The sequence below is a fragment of the Peromyscus maniculatus genome, chromosome 1 (assembly GCF_049852395.1).
Source record: "Peromyscus maniculatus bairdii isolate BWxNUB_F1_BW_parent chromosome 1, HU_Pman_BW_mat_3.1, whole genome shotgun sequence".
NCBI classification, from domain to species: Eukaryota; Metazoa; Chordata; class Mammalia; order Rodentia; family Cricetidae; genus Peromyscus; species Peromyscus maniculatus.
Window position 1 is genome coordinate 90,214,654 of NC_134852.1, and position 18,711 is coordinate 90,233,364.

Here is an 18,711-nt window from a genome sequence, read left to right on the forward strand (position 1 = left end):
AAGTTCAAGACCTGTGTGGACCACCCATTGAGTTCAAGGCTAGCCTGGGCAACTTGAACATAGCAAGGATATCTCAAAATAAAAAGTGACAAAGAGCTGAGGATGAAGTTTGGTGTAGAGCACTTGACCATCATAGGAGGCTGTAGCTTCCATCATTAGCACCACAAAGGGAAAAGGCATGGGCAGGCGAGAGGAGACTGTTTCCAACCAAAGTCCTCAGGACATCCTCCAGGGGTGACCTTTGTGCTGGGCCTCAAGAGAGAGTCAGACAAGGTCAGGCATACAGGAGATCCTGTATCAAAAGAGAGAGGGAGAGAGGGGGGGGGAGAAGGAGGGAGGGAGGGAGGGAGGGAGGGAAGAAGGAAGGAAGGAAGGAAGGAAGGAAGGAAGGAAGGAAGGAAGGAAGGAAGGAAGGAAGGAAGGAAGGAAGGAATAATACAGACAAATTTGATGCTCAGAGTCCATCTTGGTCAGGGTCCAGGTTAGGACCCAGCAGCCCTCATCCATGTTCACCATCTCTAGGTTCAGGTTTGCCTGACCATAGGCTATAAGCTCCTCTGAGGGAAGAGTACTCCCTCCCCTTTCCTGTCCTTCCCAGTCCAGAGCTTCTGGGGGAGATGGTTTGTCTGCAGTGGTCCCACCCCACCACCAGTGCTTTGACGGAGGACTCACTTAATTAGCTAGAAAGTAGGGTGTAGACGAGGAGTTGGACTTAGGGTGTTTCAGTGATAATAGAGCACGTGATAAACTGGGTGTAAAGAAATCAAAGATGAGAGAAGGAAGAGGGGACAGAAAGGGAAGAAAGGGAAATGTGGGAGAAGAAAGGAGGACACACAAGAAAAGTAACACTAGCTTTGTGTGTGTGTGTGTGTGTGTGTGAGAGAGAGAGAGAGAGAGAGAGAGAGAAAGAGAGAGAGAGAGAGAGAGGTCTCCAACCTGAACATACAAAGACTGTGAACAGTCCTTCTGTGTGTGCTTGTCCATCAGTGAATTAAGACAGAGCTGAGATTTGAAATCTGCTTCCTGGCCCCCTTTTAACTGCCATCCCATCATGTCTGTTCGAGGTATGGGGAAATGAGCAGCTGCAGCTGGGGCCCCTCTGTCAGATGGCCCTTCTTCCCCAGGCAAGACTGGAAACTCCAGTGTCAACAACACATGCCCCTACTGCCACACACAGACCTCAGGGCAGGTGCTGGGTGTGGGTGGCAGCTGCCAAATCCACTGTCCACTCATCCGTTCAGTGAGATGTTACATACTGCCCTGTGCTGTTCCAGGCCCATACAAGCCAACAGTGCCCAGTAGCACTGCTTTTCAGCCTTAAGAAGGTCGTGTTCTGCAGGGTGAGGCAAAGCCAGCACGTGTGAAATCAGGGGAGAAAATGAAGTGCTGAGGACAGGGTGAGTGCAGTGTAGCTGAGAGACAGACCCACAGGGCAGGCCCTACTGGCTGCAAAGACTCTGTGTTGGAAACGGGAGCTTCTCGGGTCAGCGAAGATGAGCGGCGTGCATCCAGTAATGTAACCAGTGCACCATAAGGTGGACTTCAGCGGACGTGGAGATGAAGGTAGCCCGGCCCTAAAGGGCTAGGAAATGCCCAGGCCAGAGAAGTGAATAGAGAACAAGGTTCCACTGGATGATGAAAGGGAAGCACCTATTGTCTTTCTCCCATATTCCCTTTTCTATTTAGCATAAGTTATTCCCAGCGTGCTGGTAAATCTACTCTCAGAAAACACGAGAGCTTTCACCTCATGGGTGTTTGCTGATTACCATAGTGTCAACACTCCCCTAGCACCCAAGTGCTGGGTGTGGAACTGAAAACGATGTGCTTTGTATTAACTGTGGAGAGCTGGTGTGAGTTCAGTGTAGCACCGCCAAGGTTCTCCTTGGAGTCCTGGTAGGAGAAGACCCTGGATTTTCCTCCTCTGAGCTGGACCCAGACTGCGACCTTCCTGAAGTCACATGCCATATTGATGTGTCAACACAGTCCTGCACACTTTGAGCAGGCTGTATTGTTCCAGCTGAGACTTACAAATGGGAAGGGGGCGGGCATCTCCTAGGGCTGTGCACACACGAAGGCTGGATCATTGTGGGCCTCCTGTTCCACTTCCCCAGCCTCCAGACCTCGGGATGAAGGAGATGACGCCTAAGATGCTTCTCTCTCTCTCTCTCTCTCTCTCTCTCTCTCTCTCTCTCTCTCTCTGTGTGTGTGTGTGTGTGTGTGTGTGTGTGTGTGTGTGTGTGTGTGACTATACTAAGTATTAAGACAGCAGGGAGGGGTTGGGGATTTAGCTCAGTGGTAGAGCACTTGCCTAGCAAGTGCAAGGCCCTGGGTTCGGTCCTCAGCTATGAAAGAAGAAGGAGGAGGAGGAGGAGGAGGAGGAGGAGGAGGAGGAGGAGGAGAAGACAGCAGGGAATAAGATGGGCATGATCACTATTTTGTGAACCTCACAAAGTCTGGGAATTAGGAAAAACAAGTTCTTAGAATCGGACTCCAGCTATGGTGCCACTTTCAACCTGCTGTGTGGTCTCCAATAAAATGCTGGACCTCTTTGAGCCTTGGTTTCTTCAGCTGTAAAATTAATGCATTGGGTTTGAAGTTCACAATGGTCAGTCCCAGCCCTGGCCTTCTGCGGCTCTAAGGAGGAAAGAGTTCTGGAAGCTACCGAAGGAAGGACTGAGAATGTCTGCACAGGTGCCCTGTGGGTAGAGAGCACACCAGATCCCTGAGGTTGTGTCCTGTGTCTTATGTGAAGTGGTTTGTGGGAGCCATGGAAAGAGCACAAGAGTGAGCTGTTGGCAATGGAATGGACCACTGGTTAAAGAGGGTGGGAGGTGGGAGTGGATCCTCACATTGATGCTCCATTCAGGAAGAGGCGAAAGTCCTCCTGCCTGAGTTACCTGTACAGGCCTCCTGGAAAGAAGGTCACACTGTAAACTCCATCGTCGTCTTTTCTGATGGAACAAAACTGCCATTTGATCAGCTGAGTTCTGTGGAAACAGAAAATAGGTTGAATAAAGATGACTATTATAAAAAAACAAACAAACATAAACATTGCTGGGATTGGGATGCAGGAGGACAGCGATCTCCACCCCCACCTCCCACCCCATTTCCTGTTTCCCTGGCATTTGGAAGGGTGGTGATGTTGCTGTTGAAATGAGAACACTTGTGTTCTTTATGGAAAGTCACCTAGTCCAATCCTCATCTCAGGTAGGAAGCCTCCCCTCCCACAACCATCCCATCATTTCTAATTCACAGGCTCTAAGTGGCTCACACAGGCCAACAAGTGGGTGGTGGGAGAAAGTGGCACCGGGGGAGCCTGCTGATGCTAAAACCTGCATGTGTACAGTGCCAAAGGCACAGTGCCCAGCCCAGACGAGAGGAGCTGGCTGGCAAGGCATCTCACTCGGCTGTGAAACAGCATGGGCGGGTCCTATGTTAATAGGCAGAAAGTGGCCCGACAGGGCCAGAGTCTGAGTCTGAGTCTGAGTCTTTACTGAACTGCTAGAGAAGGAATTCAGAGTGAGAGAAAGAGCTTCCCCTTCAATTCCATGATCTGATGGAGTCCCTGACTCCAACTATGGAGCACAGGCACACGTACACATGTGTACACACACACACACACACACACAGAGAGAGAGAGAGAGACAGACAGACAGACAGACAGACAGACACAGACAGGCAGATACACATACAGAGAGATACAGACAGACAGATACATACACACAGAGACCAAGACCAAGAGATAGAGACAGAGACAGGCAACAGGTACACACACAAGAGAAATACAGACAGACAGATATGCACACAGAGAGAGGGAGATTGAGACAGAGAAACAGAGACAGACAGACACACACACAGATAAAGAGACAGAGACAGACAGACAGATACACACACATAGAGAGAGAAAGAGACCAAGAGAGAGACAGACACACAGACACAGACACAGACACAGACACAGACACACACACAGACACACACACACACACACACACACAGCTGAAAAGCAGGAGCCTGCTGCTTTTCCTGGCCAAGACCCCTAACAATCATCTCCTGAGAAAACCAAGCCCTGCCACACAGGGATCCTGGGGCTCTCTGCCGGGCCGTCGTCCCCTGTGCCTCTGGGCCCCATGGCTGTCCACCTCAGGTCTTCTCCACCTCCCCAGCCTCAAAGCCCTACATGTACCCTCCCTTCCCAGGGCTTCACTTTTCTTCCCACTGAGAAAGCTCTCTCTGTCCACGAGCAAGCGTGGGCTGGCCAAGTCAGTCTTCTCACATAAAAGACTCAGTGAGGCCCAGAGAGGCTTGGAAGCCAGACAGAATGGAATTTCTCCCTATTTTCTTTACAACTGAGAACACACACACAAACATAGGAGCATATTTATTGCGATATTTCTATCCCAAAGTTTTTAAGAAGAAATAAAATTAGTTTTGCTGCCCACTCTACACCGACCCCCCTTCCTCCCCCTCTCCTTCTCATTCCTTCATATTTCCTGGTCTCAGCCAGGGAGAAAAACAGAGCAAGCCCAAGTCCCACAGAGCGCCACTGCATCCCAGACAATGTCCAACTTGTTCGGGAAGCGAGAGAAGAAACACAACTCCGAAACATACACAAAACTTCCAAGTGAAGGGCGCTCTGAGGGAAGAACAGGCTAGCTTTGTGTCTGGGTCTGGGCTAAAGGTCCCTGTACAAACACACCTCAGGCTGGTCTTCCCTGACCCCCCAGGAAACCATTTCTCAGCCCTGACTGGTCAACTGACCTTGAACAAGAGCCCCCTCTCCAACTCAGTGTTCCCTCAAAGTACCGCGGACCTGGGGTATGAGATGTTTTTTAAAGTTAGTCTCCAAGTCAGAAAATCCCTCAAGAGAAGCAAGGGGCCATTTCTCAGAACGATGGAACTTTCCAGGCTTCCTGCAGAACAGGGGTGATGTGCCTCTCTCTCAGCCCTCAGCCACACAGAAGGGCCTTTCATTTCTCGGGTAATAGATACATATGGCATGGGTAGAAGGATGGTTGGTCAAAAAAATCCAGGGCCCAGGCTATCCCTCCCCAGGCAGGAGAATGCCAGTGTCTCCCTTCGCCGCCCCCCCACACACACACACACACAACCTTGGAGCTCCCAAGGATGCTCGCTCCCCTGGTCCCTGTGCTGGCCTGGCCCAGTCTAGGGTGACTAAGCAGAGAGCGCCACCTGCTGGACTGCCAGGCTCTGACAGAGCGGAGGTTGAGGTGTGGAGGCCAGGGGTCCCGCCTCCACGAAGGATGCTCTATGTGGCTGCGGGGCCCCATGTATCCTTTAGTTCCCTTGGCCCCATCCCCAGGTCTTCCTTTCTTCTTCTTAGACCGAAAGTAAATGCTGATGTCGCTGAACATGGGGTACGGGGTCACACAGTGCATGTCTCAGAAGGTGAGTGTGACATGGTTGTGGACCCTCCGAGGCAGTGGTACCATGACGCCCGAACGACCTCTACAAGCTGGCTGAAGACCACTGCTCCAATTGGTAGCTTGAGAAGGTCCCTTATGCTTGCTGGCTGGAGTTGGGGGTCCCTACGGTGCAGGGGAGACCCTTAAGTGGTGGTGGCAATCAATCTGTGTACGTAAATGACAGCTGACCAGCTGGTGGCGATCAGGAAAGATTCACTTTCCCATTCACACGAAGCTGCATTTGGTCCAGAAGAGGACCACGGGAGTCCTGGGTTCTCACTTCCTGGTGTTAGGTGCTCATCTCACAGCCTGCTTAAGGGCTGTCATTTGTCAGAACACACACACACACACACACACACACACACACACACACACACACAAAATATCACACAACACTGACTAGAATCAGGAAGACAGCCCTAGTTAACGAGAGATGCCAGGCAGTGGTGGCACACACCTTTAAACCCAGCACTTGGGAGGAGGAACATTAGGAGTTCAAAGCCACCCTGGGCTACATGAGATTGAATCAGTCTAAAAGAGAAACAGAGCTGGGTGGTGGTGGCACTTGCCTTTAATCCCAGCACTAGGGAGGTGGAGACAGGAATATGAGGCGGGTGGAGACAGGATCACAGCCCCCCTTTCAGTCTGAGATTTCGTAGAGGTAGGAACTCTCTGGTGGCTGCCGCTCGGCTTCTCTGATCTTTCTGACCCCAGGTTTACATTGGTAAGACTAATTAGGATCATGCTTCAAGCCAGGGCTTTGAATCTTGTCTAAAACTACATGATCCTTGCTAAAATATACACGGTTCCTGGATTTGAAGTGGGTGGCACACCCAGATTCCATCAGGGAAGCTGGATACTTTGTCATTTCTCTACATCCGAAGGGCTGTACTAGGGTTCTCGAAAGGAGTAACTCTCTCTCTCCCTGCTACTTCCCTCCCTCCCTGTCCCTCCCCTTCTCTTTCCCCTCCCTCCTCTCCTTCTCTCTCCATCTCTTACTCCCCCATCTCCATTCCCCCTCCTCCCTCCACCCCCTCACCTCCCCCTCCTGTGTCTTTAGTATACTTGAACATACCTAGGGGAGAGAGTTCAATCGCTCATCATGGCTGTTGCTGTGTGCACGCGTGTGTATGTGCATGTTTGCATATGTGCATGTGTGTGTTGATAGGCATGCCAGGAAAACACTTGAGCACTGAACCACATCCTAGCCCTTCACATGGCTTCTTGATGAGATCAAGAGACACAGTAAATGCTAAGTGCCTGAGGCGCTGAGTGAGTCCAAGGTGGACTGTTTTAATGATGTGTTTCATGTAAGTAGTAATAGATGCCAAAACAATAACACAAGGTGTAGTGTAGGAAATACATTGTAACAGCCATTTGCTGTCATTTCCAAGTATTAGGTACCATATGCATAATTATATTCCCCATGCTTTTGTACTGGTATGATTGGCAGGCAGTGAATTTGTTTGTACCAGCGTCATTACAAGCAGGTGAGAAATGTGTTGCACTGGGACATTACAGGGTCACTAGGCAATAGGGAGTTTTCACCTCCACTATAAACTTATTGTTATATATGTGCTCCACCATTGACCAAATTGTCATTCTATACCATTTCATTTTCAGCAGAAGACATGCCCTTGCATGACTGTGTGTCAGAGGGAGGTGGGGGGGAAAGAAAGAAAGAGAGAGAGAGAGAGAGAGAGAGAGGGAGGGAGGGAGGGAGGGAGGGAGGGAGGGAGGAAGGAAGGAAGGAAGGAAGGAAGGAAGGAAGGAAGGAAGGAAGGAGAGAAAGAAAGAAAGAAGAAAAAAGAAAGAGAATAAGGACAATATAAGTGGAAGCTGTGGTCCCCAGAACTGCAGAGAGACTTGTAAGGAGGCCCAGGGGAGCTGGCTGTCATCTTCAGTTTAAAGCTCCACGTGTTCAAGTCCCAGAAAAAGCTTAGGCTCCAGGTCAAGTCCAAAGGGAGGAAAAATCATCTGGAAGGCCATCAGGGAAGAAATCTCTCTCCCTCAGGAGAGGGTCCTTTTGGGTTCAAGCCTTCAGGCGGTTGCCTGTGACCTACCCACACTGCAGAGGGGAGGGCCATCTCAGTCTACAGATTCCAGTTTCTATTTGATGCAAAGCCCCTAGCAGACACATGAGAACAGTGGCCCCTGAGCATCTGTGGTCCACCTAGCACCTATCATTAGCTCTCACAGGAATTCATTAGGATGAGTCTCCACTGGCTAGAAGATGAGAGGACCAATGTACCAGTCACCTTTGAATTAAGCTAAGAAACGATTGAAGGTTCCTGAAGCAAGGATTCTTGGAGGAAAAACCCCAGCAAATCACTGCACCCTCTGGTTGTGCGATGTGATTTCAGAGCCTTGGGGCATGGATTCTATCATGTTACCTCTTCCATCTACCTAGGTGTGCCTTAACTGTCCAAGTAACACCTCTGCTCCCTCCTCCAGGTGAACTATGACCACTTTACTATTGGTCTTTGTGACTCTGAGGGTCATCGCGGCAGTGATCTCAGAAGAAATTCCAGGTGAGAACAACTCCAGGCTCCCTTATTCAGTAGTGGGCGAGTGCTGGGTTCTGAGTACAGGACACAACTTTGTTCTGGGACACAGTCCCCCCCCCCATTCTTTTGGCCTCTTCCTGGCCCCGCCCCTTTCTAGCTGCAGTGGGAAGGCACCCACACACCAGAGCCTGGTGCACAAGCATCCATTCCTAGATGCCCTCTAGCAAGGACAGTTGCTGGGCCTCCTTCACAGAACCCTCTCCTTGGGGGATCTCATTCAGAACGGCTGCACAGGGAGCATAGGGCAGAGAGAAGACAGGGAGAACAAAGAGAAAGGCTGTCAGGGAGCGTCAAAGAGGAGGAAAGAACCTGAGGAACACGGGTGAAAAGTCTGGTCTTTCCTCTAGAAGCGAGGGCACAGCCCTGGTGTAAGCCCCCCACCCCTGGCTCAAGGGAAGGAACTTTACACCTGGTGTGGAGATCTGGAACCCAGGGCTAAACATGTTTGTGAGACCTCCTTCACAGTGCGGGGACAAGAGAAGACTTGGTCCCTCTTCCTCCCACCCACCCACTGTATCCCAATGCAAAACTCAAGGACTTCAGGGTCACGGTAAAAAGATTCTCATGGTCAAATGGAAAGACACACAGTCTTCTATTCAGTCACTTATTTGGCCTGATTCACAGCTTTTGAATATGTAGATGTGGGCACTAGCTGGACCTCCATTGGTGATCAGGGACCCACAAATCTCCAGACGCTGGCCGTCACCCAGGAAGATGTGTCCACATCAGCAAGATGGTCTGCTGAGAGGGTTAGCTGGGAGCTTTAACAACCACCAAGTTGGACTCAACGCTGGCCTCCAGTTATTCCCAGAGACCACCACTGCAGAGCCAAGCTGTGGCCAGTGGCATCAGGGCTGGGCAGCAAATGGAGGTGTTTGCGGAAGGATGGTGGAGTCTGTCCAGACATCAAAAGGTCCAGGCTGGACTCCAGACATTCCTGCCTCTCCCCTGCACCACCCCGTCCTTACCCTGCCATGTATTCACCAGCCACATCCATCTTAAACGTTTTTATTTCAACCTGCAGGGTCCCCTGAAAGGAAGGGCCCTGCACATTTAAGACCTTCCATGAAAAGTGCTGTGCGGAAGACTGTTTCTCTCTCATCCCAACAGGATTTGGGAAACACCACATCTTCTCTATTGACACACTTCATAATTTTTATGTTGTCTAGTCCTGCTCAGTCAGAATCCCAGATGTGACTCTACAGACAAAAAAAAAAAAAAAAAAAAAAAAAAAAAAAAAAAAAAAAAAAAAAAAGTCTGACCTGTTCTTTCCTCGTCTCCTCACCCTTTACCTCAAAAGCCTTGTCCTCCTACAAGGTCCTCCCAGGATGGGATGGATACATCTTTGAAGTTCTGTATCTCAAATTTAAAGGTTGTGTAGAATTTGGTATGCCCCTTATAATTATTACACTCCATGTGTTGGATGGTTCTTTCCTCTGTGAGAAAATGTCTCAGGGAAACAACTTGCTTGTGGCAAGACAGAAACATCATGCCTGAAGGTACAATGGAAGAGAGTTGTCCACTTCCTGGCAGCCTGGAAGCACAGAGATAGACAGGCAAACAGGCAGACAGACAGACAGAGACACACAGAGAGAGAGACACAGAGAGACAGGGAACAGTGAAAAGGATGTGCCTTTCATATTCATACCTCAGTGATCCATTGCCCTCCAATGAGACCCCACATCCCAGTTCAGCTCTGAACTGACCGATGGATGAATTCATTGATGAGGCTGGCATTCTTATAATCCAATCACCTCTCAATAACACTGCCAAACTTCCCACACATAGACCTTTTGTGGGGAACTCATCATATCCAAAATAAATACCCCAATATATTTTTTTCTAAAATCTCTGAATCAAACATGTCACTGCCCTAAGAACAGGAGTCCTGTTTATCTATGGTTTGGCACCCCCTAGGTGTCTGTAGTTTGAGGTCTTGGCTGTGATGTCTCTCCCATGCTCCTCTGGAACCCTTTTCTGGCTCTATGGTTTGTCTTGGGGCAGACACCAGAGATCTTGAAGGATGCTGATCTGGAGAGGGTGTTGTGATGCTTCCTGGAAGCCCCCAGGCTCCCCCATGGTGGAGGATTGGGATTGAAGCCTCTCAGATGGCTGCATTTCCAGGACCTCTGGGTGGCTTGTGGTCTCTGTTATCCTAACACTTCTGTTGTCTTCCCACCCTTCCCTCACAGACCATGACAACTCACTGAGCGTGAGCATCCCTCAACCATCCCCACTGAAGGTCCTCCTAGGGACTTCCCTCACCATCCCCTGCTACTTCATCGACCCCATGCATCCTGTGACCACTGCCCCCTCCACTGCCCCCCTGGCCCCAAGAATCAAGTGGAGCCGTGTTTCCAAGGAGAAAGAGGTCGTACTGTTGGTGGCCACTGAAGGACAGGTTCGAGTCAACAGCATCTACCAAGACAAGGTGTCATTACCCAACTATCCAGCCATCCCCAGTGACGCCACCTTGGAAATCCAGAACCTTCGTTCCAATGACTCTGGGATCTATCGCTGTGAGGTGATGCATGGCATTGAGGACAGTGAAGCCACCCTGGAGGTCATAGTAAAAGGTAAAGGCCTCCCATGCGGATGCCATGTTGTCTGTAGAAAGAATTGGAATGATGTCCTCACGAGTGTGGACCTTGGTGGCTAGCGTTCCCGCTTAGCCCCTCTACATACCCATTTTATTCTTGGCTTCCTCTGATGTGGAGCTGGCAATGCTATGCTCTGTGGGGTTGGAACACTGGGGCGGAGCACATAAATGCATCCTGGCATTGGCAGTTTGTGTTTGCCAACAATCCTTGACTTGTTGGGTTTATCAGCTTTTCTTGTTGCTGTGGTCAAATACCCGACAGGAATCAGCTTGGGGGAGTAAGGAGTTATTTTGCCTCACAGTTTGAGGAGGTACGATCCACCGTGCTGGGGAGTACACAGCAGTGGGAGTGTGCAGCAGCTCATCGTACTGCGTCAAAAGTCAGGAAGCAGAAAGATGAATCCAAATGCTCAGCTTGCTCCCTTTCTCCTTCTTCTTTTTGTTATTCACTCTGAGACCCCAGATCATGGAATGGTACCACCTACAGTCAGGGTGGGTCTTTCCTCTTCGGTTAATCCTCGCAGACATACCCCGGGGGGGGGGGGTGTCCTACAACACGTGGGCCTTGTAAGTGTGCCCACTTTGCACCTAAGTGGATGAATCAAATGCCACGTCTGACGTGACCCTAGAAATGAATGAAAGTGACTTCTGAGCATATCATCCAGGCATCTCCTCCTCCACCACCACCCCTGTATTCTCAGCTTCAGAGGCTAAAGAAATGGCTGAAGACTCGCTCCCTGGTCTCCCTTCTGTCTAAGAGAACTCATTAGGATGTCCCTGATCTACCGGGGACATGGAACTCTCAGTGTCTCCTTCTCTGGGAAAAGAAAAAGAGGGTCCTGGAGTGGTAAAAAAAAAAAAATTACAAAGAGACAGCTTTTGCCTGAGTTCAAAGAACTTTCTTATTGTCAGAATTATGATAGGTGTTCTAGAAGGAATGCCTTGTGAGGAGGTGGTACGCATCCTGTTAAGGTGGTTGGGTAGAGAGGAGAGGGGATTCCAGCAAGAGCAAAAGAACCACGTGCAACTTCAGCAGCGGAGGAGTTATTGACAGCTGATGGCTTTGGAAGTACACCCCCCCCCAGTAGGTTGACCACACCCCAGGGGATGGCCCCACACCCATGAGTATACAGGCCACAAAAGTTAGACTCTGTGGGAGGGGTGGATGGAATATTGCAGGTAAAGCTGGAAGGAGTTAGGGAGAGGATTTGGGGTAAATATCAAAATACATTGTTTGCTTGTATGAAATTCCCCAAGAATTAATAAAATATTATAATAAAGACGTCAGAGAAGGAAACGATGTCAGCCTGGACCAGAGCTGTCCAGGGTCCCTTTGATTCTTGCCACTGTTCCTCTAGCGCTTCAGGAACCAGAGCTCACACCTCACCCCACTCCGGTCTGTGTGTCCCCAGGTATCGTGTTCCACTACAGAGCCATCTCCACACGCTACACGCTGGACTTTGACCGAGCACAGCGGGCCTGCCTGCAAAACAGCGCCATCATCGCCACACCCGAGCAACTGCAGGCTGCCTACGAGGATGGCTTCCACCAGTGCGATGCGGGCTGGCTGGCTGACCAGACCGTCAGGTGAGACCCCCGTCCCCAAAAGAAGAACCATCAGAGCTGAGGTCCAGGTATCAGAGGCCTAGCAGAATGGGGCAGGCGATGGTGTGGGACACGGACCAGTACTTAGCTAACATGAACATGACCCTATGGCCAGTCTAGGTTAGGGATCGGGGTCCAGCCTTGTCAACATCACAGATCACCATTGTTCTCTCTCCCAGGAGAAATAATACCAGCCGCCTTGTTCTGAACTTCACTACTCTCTTGGCCTGTTTTTTTTTTCTGTTGTTGGTGTTTTTGTTTGTCTGTCTTTAACTTGAGAGTGTTATTTATTTTTGTATACTACCTTATTTATGTCCCTTTTTGCAAGACAAGACATACGTAAATCAAGCAACTAGACGTGTCTTTTCTGAGTGAGTCCTGGGAGTCACATGGCAAGGCAGTGCAGATAGAGGCCTAGTTCAAGGACCCCAGAAGAGTGTTCCGAGCCTGCAAAGACAGACTGCCCACCCCATGTGCATCACAGTGCTAGCCCCAAAGCCAACATACAAGGCCTCAGGAAGACAGCTTTGCAAGATTTGGCAGGCCGGGGAATCTTAGGTCACAAGGCCATACAGCACTGTTATGGTTTCATCTCTGTTGTTGAGATGCGACACTCTGATCAAAAGCAACGTGGGGAGGAAAAGGTTCATTTCAGCTTCTTCTAGGTCAGGTTCCATCATTGAGGTAAGTGAGGGCCAAAACACTGGGAGGCAGGAGCCATAGAGGAGTGTAGCTTGTGACTCACTGTCTGGCTCACCTGCAGACCCATGCTCAGTTAGTTCTCTTACACATCCCAGGCTCATCTGTGTAGGGATGGTGTCACCCATGGTAGGCTGGGCTCTCCTGCACTAATCATAGATCGAGACAACCTCTCACAGGCATGGCCACAGGCTAATCTGGGCATCCCCTCAACTGAGACTTCTCCAGACGATTTTAGGTGGTGTCAAGTTGACAGCTGAAGCTAACTGGAACAAACCACCAAAATCAGTAAATAAAAAATATTGATAAGCGAGACAACCATCTAATATCTCAAGAGTTCACATACTGGACTCAGAAAGAGCTAGACTGAAATCCCAGCACTGGAATTTGGAAGCTGTGTGACTTTGAACAAGTCAATTAATATTTCTAGACCTTAGTTTAAGTGTACAACAGAGTCCAGCCCCTGCCTCACTTGGTGACTTAAGACTCGATGGTACAAAGTGGGCACCTTGGCCAAATCCAACCCAACTCATCCTCAGTTTCTGTAAATAAAGTTATGTTGAAATACAGCCATGCCCCCTTGGATACATGCTGTGTGTAGCTGCTCCATGCTGCTCCAGTGAAAGTGCTCACTACAGAAGCCTATGGTTTACAAACCCCACAAGACTCTGGCCTTTTACATGAAAGGTGCCTGGACCCAGAGAGAGTGTTTGGTGCCAAGAATACACAGTAACAGGGGCTGTCTCGGTGGTAAGTAGCATTGAGTTTGGAGGGGCAGCCGGCGTTCCGAGCAGACTTGGACCGAGGTAGCATCACGCCTTTGTTTCCACCTATGAAGGTCAAGGCTACAAGAACAGTGACCTTGGGCTTCCTCTCTTCCCAGTGTCACACTTCCTTGCTGGCTTCCCAACAGGTACCCCATCCACACTCCCCGGGAAGGCTGCTATGGAGACAAGGATGAGTTTCCTGGAGTGAGAACCTACGGCATCCGAGACACCAATGAGACCTATGATGTGTACTGCTTCGCTGAGGAGATGGAGGGTGAGGCTACACCTCCCATTAGGAGAAAGCCAGCTCCCTTCAAGATGTGTTTTCCTTCCCCATCACCATGCTCACATTTGGGATAGATACACAAGGCCTCCTCTGGGCCAGGGCGCTCCCTCGGTCCCCTCCTGCCACAGAGAGGGATGGTCTCTTGCTGGGATCCTCACTATCCACTTTGGAGGGATCTCAGTGGCCACAGGCATCTGCAAACCAGCTGGTGCTCCCACCCAACTCCACGTTCTAACGTGCTCTGGGACTGTGCCTCTTACCCAGAACCTCAGTATCTCTGGCCAACCCAGCCCTGCCTTAAGGTCAAAGCCAGGCTCAAGACTGGAGTGTAGCTCAGTGGCAGACCCCGGGCTGCATTTCCCACTCAAGGGGGACACCCTAGGCCACTCTGGGTTGGACACCACAGACACATAGTTTCCAGGAAACACTTTTCCCAGCCACTCTCTCTCTGCACTTTCCTGCCCCCAGCTTGAAGTCCTGTGTCAGGCCTTTGGATGGGATGTTTGGGGGAGAAACCTAGGCCATTTCTCTCTTTCATAAGGGTACTAATTTTGAACATAGTGTTACCTTGCCATGTAGATGACACCCCTCTCCCATCTGCACCCATTTATCACTCTGGACATCCCCCACAGTCTCTGAACATGCCTCCCATAGCTCCCAAGCTCCTCCAGCTGGGAGAAAAGTTGGTGGGGACATAGCCCAACCTTCTTACCACCTTCCAGTTCTCATCTCAGGAGCCAAACCCTCTACTAAGTAACACGCTTTTGTGCTTCCATGTTTGACTAACCCAAGACAAATATAATAGTTGGTCTGAACTGCCACTGAACAAGGATGCCCGGAATGAGTGATCAGATTCCCCCCCAACCCTCCACACACACCCGGACACTCCATTCTCAAACAACTTTAGCAGGTTTTAGGAAATCTTGTTTAAAAGCTAGCAGACCTAAAATTATCTATAATGGCCTCTTTGGCTGCTTTTCTGTTGGGGGGAGGAGGAGGAGGGCCTTGTTAGGAGATTGATGTCATCCTACCCAAAAGTCCAGAAAGGAATGGAGAGTGGGGTGTGACAGACAAGCTGTGAGATCCTAACGTGGGACCACGGGAAAGAAAGCGTAAACCTCCGAGAAAACATGCGGACCTTTTGGGGACACAGGCTGGGTGGGATGGGAGTGAAACCCTAACCCAGTGTGGTGTGTCCTTCACAGGCGAGGTCTTTTATGCCACATCCCCGGAGAAGTTCACCTTCCAGGAGGCAGCCAATGAGTGCCGCAGGCTGGGGGCGCGGCTGGCCACCACGGGCCAGCTCTACCTGGCCTGGCAGAGCGGGATGGACATGTGCAGCGCCGGCTGGCTGGCTGACCGCAGCGTGCGCTACCCCATCTCCAAGGCTCGGCCCAACTGCGGGGGCAACCTCCTGGGTGTAAGGACTGTCTATCTGCACGCCAACCAGACAGGCTATCCTGACCCCTCATCCCGCTATGACGCCATCTGTTACACAGGTGGGACTGGGGCTGAAGGTGGGGAGGGGGTTCCGCCGCCACAGGAGGTCCCATAAGATCTTGGGACGGTACCACTGAGCTCCTGAACCCCGCATTTTCATCATCCCCCTCCCCGTTTTCACTGGTTCTTAAAGCAGAGACAGTGGAGGCCACCCTGTATCCAGCCCTGTCTTGTCGGATCCCCACAGAACAGTGTTTAAAGCCTATGTTCAAAGAGTCGCTGTTTTCTGGGTTTGATTCCCAGCTCTTCCCCCTTGCTGCACAAAGCTGGAGAAGTCAACACCCTGAACCCCTCTGACAGAGAGGAGGTGGGGCCTGTTAGCGGGCAGGAGCCGGATGGTACCTTCCCTTTTAATCTGGGTGCACCTAAACAAAGTGTTTCTGTAAGAGTAAGGGAAAGTTCATTTGAAAAAATTAGAACAAAATTTTAAAGTAAGTTTTTATCTTCTATTTAACACACCATAAGTTATAACTGACCCCTAATTCTTGGAAGAGAAAATGAACAGCATAAGTTAGGTAAACGTATTGCATCCATGTTACGATATGATTGTTGGCGATACAGGGGCAGCTCGTTTCTTATTTCACTTCTACAGCCTGATCGTATGTGAAGAGGGACACCCTCTCTCCCAAAAGCCTCTATCCACTCTTTGACAGTCTCCCCACTCTGGAAGTACCACCCTCATGAACACTCTCTTTTTTAAAAAACCCCCTTGTGTCTGCCAGCGCCTCATTTGTCCAGGACTCTGAGGCACGCAGTTCCCCAACAACATGGCCTGCACAGCTCCCTTCTGCAAGACTCAGGGGTCCCCTTCAGCACTGGTTCACATCGTCCTATTAGTCATGTATGGGGGGTGACGTGGTGGCTGGTGGGGAGGTGGAAATGGGAACTGATTTGATTTGATACGCAGTGAGCTGGCTGGTCAATATACCATGAGTGTCCCAGCGTGTCTACCAAGTCATCCAATCTCGGGCTTCTATTAATAATTTCACTGCATCCATACTGAATATGTGCAGGATTTTTCCCGCCATTGTTCCCCCAAACAATACACTTTATCAGCTATTGAAATAGCACTTCTACTGTATGAGGAATTAGAGGCAACCAAAAGATGGCGTAAGAGTCCAGCGGTGGTGCATAGGTTATATAAGGGACTCTAGCATTCTGTGGGAACCACCCTGAGGCTATGGAGGAGCCACAGCACTCAGATACCTAGGGCCTTTGTGGTGGACAGGGCCAGGTGCCTGGCTCCAGCCAAGTAGGAGGAAGTTGGGCACATTCGGCTCTCGTCTCCTCGGAACAGTCCCAAGCTGAGCACTAACGCCTGTCCTTGCATCCTGTCCCAGGGGAAGACTTTGTAGACATCCCAGAAAACTTCTTCGGGATGGGCGGTGAAGACGACATCACCATCCAGACAGTGACCTGGCCAGACCTGGAGCTGCCCCTGCCCCGAAATATCACTGAGGGAGAAGTCCGGGGCAATGTGATCCTCACGGCAAAGCCCATCTTCGACCTGTCCCCCACTATCTCAGAGCCGGAGGAGGCCCTCACAGTTATCCCTGATGTGAGGGCCACAGCCTTCCCTGAGGCTGAGGAGAGAACTGAAGGGGTCACCAGGCCCTGGGGCTTTCCTGAGGAAAGCACACGAGGGCTGGACTCTGCCACGGCCTTCACCAGTGAGGACCTGGTGGTACAAGTGACCCTCGGGCCAGGTGCAGCTGAAGTCCCTGGCCAGCCCCGCTTGCCAGGGGGTAAGTACACTCCCGGGGGACAGGCAGGGCAGTTAGGTCCACACTCCGACCACAAAGCATTGACTCCAAATGAAGTCACCTGGGGAAACCAAGGTGTATATCAAACAGATGACAGCGCCACATGGCTCAAAACAAACCAGACCCACTTAAACACCACTGCTCTGGACAACCCCATGGCCTTGCCTGGCCTTGTCCTCCCCACCAGGATTAAAAATCAACGAAGTTTAGTGAGCAGGCTGAACACAGCTGTTCTGAGGTAGCCTGTGAACTAACAATGCCTCCACATTCCTAAATAATTGAGGACCGGGTTGGGGGGGGTCAAAAGGAGAAAGCTATTTTGTGATACGTGAAAATTATGTAAGTTTCAAATTTCAGTGCCCACAAATAAAGATTAGATCAAAGCCACAGCCACCCGTTTAAGACTTTGTCTATGGCTAATTCAGGGCAGTTGTGGCTGAGCTGAGCAATTTGTCACAGAAATCTTACAGGGCCAACAAAGCCTGTTCTAGAAACAAGGTGTGATGGTACCTATCTGTAATCCCAGCACAGAAGACTGAGGCAGGAGAGCTGTGAGTTCAAGGCCAGTCTGGTTTATATAGCAAGACTCTTTAAGAAGAAGAAGAAGAAGAAGAAGAAGAAGAAGAGGAGGAGGAGGAGGAGGAGGAGGAGGAGGAGGAGGAGGAGGAGGAGGAGGAGGAGGAGAAGAAGAAGAAGAAGAAGAAGAAGAAGAAGAAGAAGAAGAAGAAGAAGAAGAAGAAGAAGAAGAAGAAGAAGAAGAAGAAGAAGAAGAACTTGATGTAGTTATCTGGTTCTTTCTGGAAAACACTTGCAACCCTTGGGCTAGGTAGATGGTGTTCTCTGTACTCAGGAAATATCTCGAGGGATGGGGATGTCAATCAGTACAGAGCCCAGCTGATCATGAATGCAAATCTACAAACAGAAAGAACATCCTGGTGTAGTCTCCATAAAGGGCCTTGATGGTGTCCCCACCTGGGGTAGACAGATGGATACTGCCATCTCCCATGACACTCATGGCATCACCAAGTAGAACTTCAGGTGGAATTGTCCAGATCTATCCATTATGTCTAAATGGAGGGGCCAAGCTTTGAACAGACCCCACGAGCATCAGTCTTAACCCCTGTTTCTTTCTCCTCTCTCCTTGCCACCCAGGAGTTGTATTCCACTATCGCCCAGGCTCCACCAGATACTCTCTGACATTCGAGGAGGCACAGCAGGCCTGCATGCAGACCGGGGCGGTCATGGCCTCACCCGAGCAGCTCCAGGCTGCCTATGAGGCAGGCTATGAGCAGTGTGATGCTGGCTGGCTGCAGGACCAGACCGTCAGGTAAAGGACAAGCTTACCATTCCCAGCCCCCAGCCTGACACAACATCCAGCAGGGTGGACACCCCCACCCCCACCCCCACCCTGAGTTTTGTGGGTTAATGAACTCACTGGTGATTGCATCGTTCCCTAAATTGCACACACGCCCCTAAACCAAGGCATGTTCTGAAAGATGGTG

The 18,711-nt window shown here is 50.4% G+C and overlaps 1 protein-coding gene across 1 annotated transcript in view; it reads left to right on the top strand.

Moving 5' to 3' along the window:
- Acan (aggrecan) overlaps positions 1-18,711 on the top strand; it is a 63,209-nt gene that overhangs the window by 22,010 nt on the left and 22,488 nt on the right. Inside the window, exons 2-8 of the mRNA XM_015995637.3 lie at positions 7,878-7,954; positions 10,183-10,566; positions 12,002-12,176; positions 13,807-13,934; positions 15,152-15,445; positions 16,787-17,191; positions 18,362-18,536. Coding sequence (XP_015851123.1) covers positions 7,885-7,954; positions 10,183-10,566; positions 12,002-12,176; positions 13,807-13,934; positions 15,152-15,445; positions 16,787-17,191; positions 18,362-18,536 — 1,631 coding nt within the window. The 5' untranslated portion in view covers positions 7,878-7,884. The remainder of the gene's footprint in view (positions 1-7,877; positions 7,955-10,182; positions 10,567-12,001; positions 12,177-13,806; positions 13,935-15,151; positions 15,446-16,786; positions 17,192-18,361; positions 18,537-18,711) is intronic.